This window comes from Trachemys scripta, chromosome 16 (genome assembly GCF_013100865.1).
Source record: "Trachemys scripta elegans isolate TJP31775 chromosome 16, CAS_Tse_1.0, whole genome shotgun sequence".
Classification (NCBI taxonomy): domain Eukaryota; kingdom Metazoa; phylum Chordata; order Testudines; family Emydidae; genus Trachemys; species Trachemys scripta.
The window spans coordinates 15,949,252-15,958,778 of NC_048313.1; the positions used below are offsets into that span (position 1 = coordinate 15,949,252).

The window sequence follows — 9,527 nt, forward strand, 5'->3', positions numbered from 1 at the left end:
TCACCCAGCAGGCCAGTGGCAAATGTGTATGTTCAGCTAAAGGGTAGAACCCTGGTCTCCGGAGTCCCAGTCTAGTACTCTATCCACTAGGCCACACTGCCTCTCGTGGGGCCTGTTAGTACCCTAGGACCCAGTCCTACAAACACTGACTACCAGGTATAATGCTCATAAGACAGTGGAATGTCTCCTGGTAGCGAGTATGTGCAAAACGCAGCCCCCAGGCAGGGGGAGTGGTTGCTTTAATAGTAAATTTGACTTGTGCCCCTTTAAATCCACGTGTAGGCACCTAAAATGGCCATTTATGTTCAGCCCAAGCCCACAGGGACTGGCTTAGGGAGTGCCAGGGGTTGAAAACTGGGCCAATGCTGGTAATGCTAACGAGGGTGCCGGCGACACCTGTATTGGGGCAGTGAAGGAGACAGCGGGGTCAGTGTGGGAGATGTGAGGGGCGAGGTCTGTGCCAGCGGGGGTCTGGTGGACACAGTCGTGGCCCTGAAGAAGCCCTCTAACCGCTGCTGGGTTTCTTTGAAGGTCCAGTGGCTGCTGGATAACTACGAGACGGCCGAGGGCGTGAGCCTGCCGCGCAGCACTCTCTACTGCCATTACCTGCTGCACTGCCAGGAGCAGAAACTGGAGCCAGTAAACGCAGCGTCTTTCGGCAAGCTGATCCGATCCGTGTTTATGGGACTCCGCACCCGCAGGCTTGGCACACGGTAAAGGCTGGGGGTATTAACCCTTTACAATCCACCATGCCCTGGGTAACATTCACCGGTAGCAAGAAGGGAACTTCAGGCTCCAGACCTGCAAGGTGCTGGTGGCCTCCTCACCCACTGAGATCCGGGCAAACCGAGGGTGCTCAGCAAAACCACAGGATTAGGCCTGTCATGCTGAAGGTCTGTGCTGGCCCCTAGTATAGGGCTGCTGCTTCGTTTCCCATTCATCTGTGGGTGCGCTGCCACCAGCCCCAGCCGGGCTCCTACACCTGCTAAGAGCTGCAGAAAACTGCTTTGCATGAGAACTGGAAATACAGACGCCTGATTCCCATTCTCCTGGCATCCCACGCAGAGCTGAAGGGCCGGATTCTGATCTCTGCAATGCTGGCATGAATCCAGAGCAAACTCCACTGGAGCTGATGGGATTGGGCTGGGGTAAGGGAAAGCAGAATCTGGCAATGCAGAATCATGTTTCCTCCTCGATACCAGACACTTGACGGTGGGTTTGTGTTTCCCCGGAGCTCTTATCTATCCTGATTTCCTTTCAGAGGGAACTCCAAGTACCACTACTACGGCCTCCGCATCAAAGCCAACTCGCCACTGCTGCGCCTGATGGAGGATCAGCAGCACCTGGCCATGAGGCAGCAGCCCTTCTCCCAGAAGCAAAGGTAGGAGGCAGCGCGGCGTAGAGCCGCGTGGGTACCCACGTATGCTCCTGCGCACCCAGCCGGAGCAATCCCGTCTGGATCCACCATCAGTCACTGGTGACTACAGACACAGAGGGCCACTGCTCTTGTCTGAAGTGCCTGGATGGGAAATCCCCTGCGACACCCTTCCACGCCCATGTGACCTCAGGGCGCAACCACTCATACAACGACCCTCCCAGGGGCCACATTTCCCGTCCTGGTTCGCAGGCCTGCAACTCTGTCGGCACCTGACCTTTGGCTCCTCTGCCTTTCAGACTCAAGCCCATTCAGAAGATGGAGGGGATGACCAACGGGGCGGCGGTGGGCCAGCAGCCGGGCTCCGGGCTGTCTGACATCAGTGCTCAAGTGCAGCAGTATCAGCAGTTCCTGGGTAAGACCTGGTGGTAGAGCACGTTTAGCAACGTGGCACCTTGAGGCTGGGACAGGAATGAACTGAGTCGATGGAAGGCAAGAGAGCGCAGTTTCCTATCTCGCGCTTTATGTGGGGGAGGGAGGTGGGAACGGTCAGCGCTCAGAGGTTGAAGCTCATGATACAATCGTATCAGACTCGGTGGGGTCCTCACAATGGATCCACTACACTGCCAGCGGGGCACTTACCAGCGCACCCTCATGACTTAGAGATCAGTTCTGTTCACGTCCTAAATTTCAACCCAGGGGACTGAGGGGAACACAGAATTCCAGGGCATGAGGAACAGCAGAGGGGCCTTTCGCCTCTAGCTTGCCAGATCAAATCCAGGACCGGCCAGCAGTGGTCAAATCATTGCTATCCGGTGAGTGCGTGAAATGTGCTCGTGGGTCTCAGCCTATTCATTTGTGTCTCCATCCCAGACGTCACCACCGCTGCTTTCACTGATTGACGTGTGGTTGGTAGCGTCAGCAAAGAGGCCAGGGACTGAATGGGCCACAGAGTCCAAACTTCTCTCTCAGCCCAGGGAAGCTGGAGATACCGAGCTAAACTCTGGTGGCCATACCTAGGCCAAGACCCATTAAAACCAATGGATGTTAAGCTTAGTAAGGCCCTCGGGCCCTCAAAGGCAGTCGTGTTGTTGCTCTCTCCTCACGTTGGCTTGATTTCATCTCCCTCCCCATAGATGCGTCACGGACCCTCTCCGAGTTCTCTGAGATAGACCTACAAGGGAAACCTCTGCCTGATGGCATCGGGGCAGAGGATGTGAAGGCCTTCCAGCTGCTCTACCGAGAGCATTGTGAGGTATGGGGCCACCTGCAGAAAGGGGCAATCTCCCCTGGGAAGCACTGGCAACAGGACATGGACCTTCTCGCCTCATGGCGACTGGTTTAAATCCAGCACAGGCTGGTAGGGACAGACCTTGTTCCCACTGGGTGGCCTGTATGTAGGACTGGATGAAATTTTCCCATCAAATTTGTTTTTCAATGGAAAATTGAAGGGGAAGTGTCTACTTTGTGTAGAAAACTAAGCACCCAAAAAACCAATCTGTTTTTAATTTGGCTATGCCACTGCAGTGCCTCATGGGAGCTGTAGTTCAGTTACCCCATGTTCTCATTCTCCTCTGTGGGCTGTGCTACCATTTTGTACTACAGGGGGGAGGGATAGCTCAGTGGTTTGAGCATTGGCCTGCTAAACCCAGGGTTGTGAGGGGGCCACTTGGGGATCTGGGGTAAAATCAGTACTTGGTCCTGCTAGTGAGGGCAGGGGGCTGGACTCAATGACCTTTCAAGGTCCCTTCCAGTTCTAGGAGATGGGATATCTCCATTAATTTATTTTATTTTTATATTTATAATTTGTTTCCCATGATGCACCTTTGTCTCCTTTCCAGAGAGGAGATGGTGCATATTGCATTTCTCTGGCCATGATGCATCATGGGACATGTAATCTAGTTGGGGAGCCTGGCTCATAAGGGACATAAGACAACTGTTCTCTATGGGCTGGACTTGCCAATATTTCCCATGGTGCACCACCTCCTCCAAAAGGTGAGTCTGTAATACATCATGGGAGATGTAGCCCAACACAAGAGTCCAGCCTATAGAGGACAACAGGAACACGAAGGTACTGAACTACAGCTCCCACAAGGTCCTTCAGCAGCATTTCCATATCAAAACCTCTAGGTTTTTGGTCAAAATATTTTAATTTTCGTGGGTGTGGGTGGTGGGGGGGGGGGGGGGGGGAATCTAAATTTTCCCCTAAAAATGTAGACCTTTTTTTTTGCTTTCATCGGTGCTTCTGCACTACCTTGCCTCAGTTTCCCCTCCTGGACCCCTGAATAGCTCACCCAGTCCATGTCCTTTTAAAACATTCCCCTTCTGGAGCAGGATCCAGTTTATTTAGGCCATACAGACATTGGTCTTCCAGGCCCAACCCCAGATCAGAGTTTCTTTCCTTGAATCAGGAGTCGTCGTCCCCCACCCCCTCTCCTTCCCAGAGCTGTGTTCTGGTCCAACAGTCCCGTCGTTCCCTGCAGGAACCAGTCTCGTTCCCTGTCACACTCACCTGCAGCTGTTTCCTCAGAGAAGCTGCAGCTTCCCCCGCTTCTCAAGAAGCTTAGTCTGTTTAGCTTAACAAAGGGGTGACCTGATCACAGTCTGTGAGTACCTCCCTGGGGAACAGAGGTTGGGTTATAGAGGGCTCGTCAATCTAGCAGCCCAAGGTCTAACACGATCCAATGGCTGGAGGTTGATGCTAGACAAATGCAGAATGGGAATAAGATGCACACTTAACTGTTGGAACGACTTACCCAGGGCTGTGGTGAATTCTCTGTTGTTGACATCTTTTAAACCAAGCGGGGATGTTTATCTAACAGATCTGCTCTGGGAATTTTCTTCAGGGAAGTTCTCTGGCCTGAGTTACACTGGTGGTCAGACCTGATGATCACAGTGGTCCCTTTAGGTCTCGGAATCCATTGAATCTTCTGCCTAGCTGGAGTTCTAAGATCTGCCTCAGACCCTACATCCCTAGGTCTGGCCTGAGTTAGTCACATGATCTTCCGGTCACATGACCAAAATCATTCTCCCACCTGGGAAGGTGAACTGATCTGTCACAGGCCTCCCCATGACATCCTCCTTCAGGGAGATAGTGGTACCGTTCTGCCCCTTTAAAATTCCTCCAGCCCTGCGTGGTGACTTCCACTGAGCTCCTGTCCAAATGTAGCTGTTCCTGTCCAGCAGCACCGGGGGATTTTAAAGCGCCAGGGCTGCGTTAATACAGATGGATCATTGAATGCCCCATTGGCCAGTTCAGTGTGAGGTTCCCACTGGTCTTCTTCGTCTCAGGCCCCCCCATGCAGCTGCTCCTCCTGGGGCGTGCTCTAAAGGGAACATCTTAGGAGGACCAGGGCAGAAGACTGGGGACAAGGGGCCACTCACCTCATAGCTACTGACCCATGGCCTACATCAGTGCTGACCCACCGCTCCTTCTCTTCAGGCCATTGTGGACGTGATGATAAACCTGCAGTTCACTCTGGTGGAGACCTTATGGAAGACCTTCTGGAGGTACAACTTGAACCAGCCCAGTGAAGCCACCCCCATAGCAGTGTGAGTACCCGCGAACCGTACCTCTCTTCCCTGCCATGGCAGCGGGGGCTGGAGTGAGCTGGCCCTTGCTGGGGCACTGCTCCAGCCCCTCTGCAGTGGGTGGCCCTCGGTCTTCGCAGAATTAAAGATTCAGTTCAGGAAAAAGTTGGTTTAATGGTGTATGTGGCGGGAAGACCGCCTGAGTCTGCAGCTAGTACCTGGGAGGTGTGAACCACCCCATTCAGCACCCCTGGAGATAGCTGATGACTGTTTATCATCATCGCATTAACTCCTTCCCTGCTGAGCATTTCGGCAAAAACAGCCTGCTAATGCGGGTGAGTCAGCGCTGTGGCAGGGCAGGGGCTGGGGCAGCTCATTGCAGTCAAGAGATGCTGGGGTGGGGAAGGAGACGGAGAAGCCAGTCAGACCCTCTCCATAACCCAAGACTGCCTCCCCAAGCACTCTGCTCCCAACTGCTAAATGTTCCTGCTTCCCCGAGTGCAGCCGAGCGTTGTCCGAAATAATTCCTAGCTCGTGCGTAGCACCTTTCATTGGTAGATCTCAAAGCTCTTTTCAAGGGACGATGGTATCATTCACCCCCTGTTACAGATGGGGAAACTGAGGGACGGGGGGAGGGATAGCTCAGTGGTTTGAGCATTGGCTGCTAAACCCAAGGTTGTGAGTTCAATCCTTGAGGGGGCCGTTTAGGGATCTGCGGCAAAAATCTGTCTGGGGATTAGTCCTGCTTTGGGCAGGGGGTTGGACTTGATGACCTCCTGAGGTCCCTTCCAACCCTGATATTCTATGATTCCACTTCTATGACTTGCCCAAGGGCATTTAGCAGGCCAATGGCAAAGCCAGGAATAGAACCCAGGACACCTGAATCCCAGTCCAGTGCTCTAACCACAAGGCCAACAGAGCTGCTCCATAGGGTTTCTAGACTGCTGTGCAACCTAGCAGGCCTGACTGTAGAACCTAGTTCTAGCATGGTATGAAGCACACGGGGCCTCGGCGGTAGTGTTTCTGGGGTGAACTGATATGTGGCTCTTATATGCACTAACTGGGGCAAACGTGTCTGTCTAGTCACGATGAAGCAGAGAAGCGTCTCCCAAAGAACTGCCTGGTGATACTGTCCAAATACGAACCTGTCCTGAAATGGACAAAGGACTGTGACAACATGCTGTACCAGGGGCTGGTGGAGATCCTCATCCCCGACGTTCTCCGGCCCATTCCCAGTAAGTGCAGGGCTGAGTTAGAGCTGCCTAGCCTGGCTCCTTGCGCTGACTCCACAGGGCTGGAGGCTTGGACACTGGTCCCACGGTCACCACACTAGAGTTGTGATGGTACCTCCACAACACAGCTGATCTTGCCCCCTCCTACGTAGGACAGCTTCCCACCTGTAGATCTCAAAGCACTGTACAAAGGACATCAGTATCGTTAGCGCCATTGAACAGATGGGGAAACTGAGGCACAGAGCAGGGTGGCAACTTGCCCAAGGTCACCCGTAGGCCAGTAGCAGAGCCAGGAATTGAACCCGGGTCTCCCAAGGCCTGGCCTAGGCCTATGCTCTATCCTCTAAGCCACACTGCCTCACCTGGGCAGGTTTTGTGCTCCAGGCCTAGCTGCTGTCCCCTAGGGTTAGATTTCGAAGCCATCAGTCCAGTGCCACGCCAAGAAATGGGCTCCTCCCCATAGTCCTGAGCTGGCCAATCCGTGGCTGTGCGAGGGTCTCACTGCCCCTCTCTATCCCAGGTGCCTTGACGCAAGCGATCCGAAATTTCGCCAAGAGTTTGGAAAGCTGGTTAACCAACGCAATGATGAATATTCCTGAAGAGATGGTCCGAGTGAAGGTGAGATGCGCAAGGCACCTGGGGGGGGTGGCCTGGGACCCAGACCTCGGCAGTGTGTCTCCTGAGCAGCGCCAGGCTCTGATCTCTGGCAGTGCCAGGCTCTTGTCTCTCTGATCCTTACACTGCATTGTCACGTGGTCCGTGGCTCTGCGTCCCTTGGGCAGTGCTGGGCAGTGATTTCCGGCGCTTGGTCGGCGTCAGATCCAGCTCTCAGTGCCCAACCGTAGGGCACGGTGCCTGTCCTGTAGCTAGGCTGTGTGCGTGGAACCTGCCCGCTCTCTGGGGGTTTGACCCCTGTCTGTTCCGCAGGTGGCAGCAGCAAGTGCCTTTGCCCAGACTCTGCGGCGATACACCTCCCTGAACCACCTCGCCCAGGCTGCCCGGGCTGTATTACAGAATACGGCCCAGATCAACCAGATGCTGAGCGACCTCAATCGGGTGGACTTTGCAAACGTCCAGGTAACAGAATCCCTCCTCCCCTGGCCAATTGCACGATGAGCCATTTTTTGGGGCTTGCCTGTCTGCCCCAGCGCTGTGCAGGCAGGAACCCCCTGGGCTGGGTCAGAGCTGCCGACCCACCTGCCAGCGTAGCTCAGAGGGAGCTGAGTGAAGATCGGCTTCTCTCATCCTCTGCAGCGGGTACAGCTGGTAGGTGATTCCCAGGAGACTGGCCCAGACTCTCTGTGCCCATGAAGTCTGGAGTCCTGCTGAGTGCCCTGGGGGACTGAACAGTAACACAACAGCCGACCCAGAACCCGTTGGCACCAGCCTCTTATCCCAATGCTGTGGTAACGGGGGCAGCACAGTCTAGTGGTTAGAACAGGGGACTGGGGTTTAGGTCCTCTGAATTCTAGGCCCAGCTCCATCCCGGGGCCTGGGGCCTGTCACCTCTCTGCGCCCTCTGGAGAATGTGGATAAAGCAGGTTGTGAATCCGAATGATCTAGACCCAAATTCTCTAAAGCTGCCCCTGCTGCCGGATGTTTAATGTGAGACACCGCCAGCCTGCTGGTTAGAGGTGCCACGCGCCAGCCATTCCCATGGGCGTGGGGGGGCCTGAGGTGCCCGGGGCACCCCCGACAGAGGCTGGCTCCTTCCGTCCCTCCCTGTGCGCCACCATCCCAGTGGGTCTGCTAAGCAGAGGCCAGGGACTCCCCCAGCTCCCGAGGGTTCTGCCCATTGGCAAGTGGGATATTCCTGGGGACTCTGAACTCCCCGCGTTCCAGGCAAATGGAGCTGGCCCCTCGGGGGGACACAGTGTGGACGGGGCTGAGCTCACGGGATGCGACTCCTCCAGTGCCCGGCCCTGGCCCTGGCCCTCGGCCGCCTGGCTCCCCTCTCTGAAGGTGCCGGTGTCTCTGTGGTTCCCCCACCCACAGGAGCAGGCCTCGTGGGTGTGCCGCTGTGAGGACCGCGTGGTGCAGCGCCTGGAGCAGGATTTCAAGCTGACCCTGCAGCAGCAGAACTCCCTGGAGCAGTGGGCGGTGTGGCTGGACGGGGTGGTCACCCAGGTCCTCAAGCCCCACCAGGGCAGCTCCAGCTTCCCCAAGGCCGCCAAGCTTTTCCTCCTCAAGTGGTCCTTCTACAGGTACGTTCCTGCCCTCCTCCTCTCCCAGTCTGGGACTGGATGACTGACCCAGAGGGAGGGGTAACCCCAGAGCCGGGCTCTCTTTCCACAGCTCCATGGTAATCCGGGATCTGACCCTGAGGAGCGCCGCCAGCTTCGGCTCCTTTCATCTCATCCGGCTCCTCTACGACGAGTACATGTACTATCTGATAGAGCACCGAGTGGCCCAGGCCAAGGGAGAGACCCCCATCGCTGTCATGGGAGAGGTGGGTGCTGCTCCGTCAACGCTTCACAGGGAGATCTCAGAGCAGAGGGCTCAGTAATCCAGCAGACAAGGCAGAACCAGACCCCATGGCTGGGAGCCAAAGCTGGGGCAAATTTTTAACCGGGAGGGGAATTAACCATTGGACCAGCTGCCCTGCACCCGGTGGATTGTCCAGCACTTGCCCTCTTTCAGTCGACACGGGCCGTCTTTCGGAAACATCGCTGTAGCTCAGCAGGATCCCGGGGCAGGAGTGTGGTCCCAGAGGTCAGAATGGTCCTTTCTGGCCGTCAGATCAATTCATCCATCTCCCCAAAACCCAGCTTAAAAAGGGGAAACTGCCATGACTCAGTGCTGGGTTCCTGCTCCAGGATTTATGGGGCCGGATCAGGTCAAACTCGACATGAGAAAGGGCTGGAGAATTTCATCCTGGCTGGGAACGCTGCTGGCAGTGCAGGTGCAGGGAGGGCTAAGGCGACTGCAAACGTCTGGGCTCAGGAAGGAAGTTCCGCCCCTCCCCTGTAGAGCATTAGGTCAGCTGCACTGTGGGGTGGCGGGGGCCTTCCTCTGAGGCACCTGTATCACCCTGCCTTGCCGTACTAAGGACTAGGTGGGCCAAATCAAGTGCAGCTGAGAGGGGGTTACCAGCCGAGATGGGCCGTTGCTCCGATCCAGTGCAGAGGGGAGGCGGGGTTACCAGCCGAGATGGGCCGTTGCTCTGAGCTGGTGCAGCGGGTGGGGCTGATGCCCTGGACTAGACGATCCCATACAGGAAATGTGTTTCTCTGAAGTCCTGCCACCCCCTTGTCAGAGGGGAAGGTGGAGGTGCCCATTGCGATGGGGGAGAGGGAGAGGGGGAGCGGATGCTGGTCTCCCCAACCCACCTGCTATCATCCTGCCTCCATGGTGGGAAGACGGGGGGGGGGGGGGGGGGGGGGGGGGGG

The 9,527-nt window shown here is 55.9% G+C and overlaps 1 protein-coding gene across 3 annotated transcripts in view; it reads left to right on the forward strand.

Moving 5' to 3' along the window:
- Nucleotides 1-9,527, forward strand: part of RFX1 (regulatory factor X1) — a 51,785-nt gene that overhangs the window by 36,772 nt on the left and 5,486 nt on the right. For all 3 annotated transcript variants that reach the window (XM_034793146.1, XM_034793144.1, XM_034793145.1), the window contains 10 exons: nucleotides 532-713; nucleotides 1,262-1,381; nucleotides 1,675-1,790; nucleotides 2,512-2,630; nucleotides 4,818-4,927; nucleotides 5,990-6,141; nucleotides 6,659-6,756; nucleotides 7,066-7,215; nucleotides 8,134-8,342; nucleotides 8,434-8,587. In XM_034793146.1, the coding sequence (XP_034649037.1) occupies nucleotides 532-713; nucleotides 1,262-1,381; nucleotides 1,675-1,790; nucleotides 2,512-2,630; nucleotides 4,818-4,927; nucleotides 5,990-6,141; nucleotides 6,659-6,756; nucleotides 7,066-7,215; nucleotides 8,134-8,342; nucleotides 8,434-8,587 (1,410 nt within the window). The remainder of the gene's footprint in view (nucleotides 1-531; nucleotides 714-1,261; nucleotides 1,382-1,674; nucleotides 1,791-2,511; nucleotides 2,631-4,817; nucleotides 4,928-5,989; nucleotides 6,142-6,658; nucleotides 6,757-7,065; nucleotides 7,216-8,133; nucleotides 8,343-8,433; nucleotides 8,588-9,527) is intronic.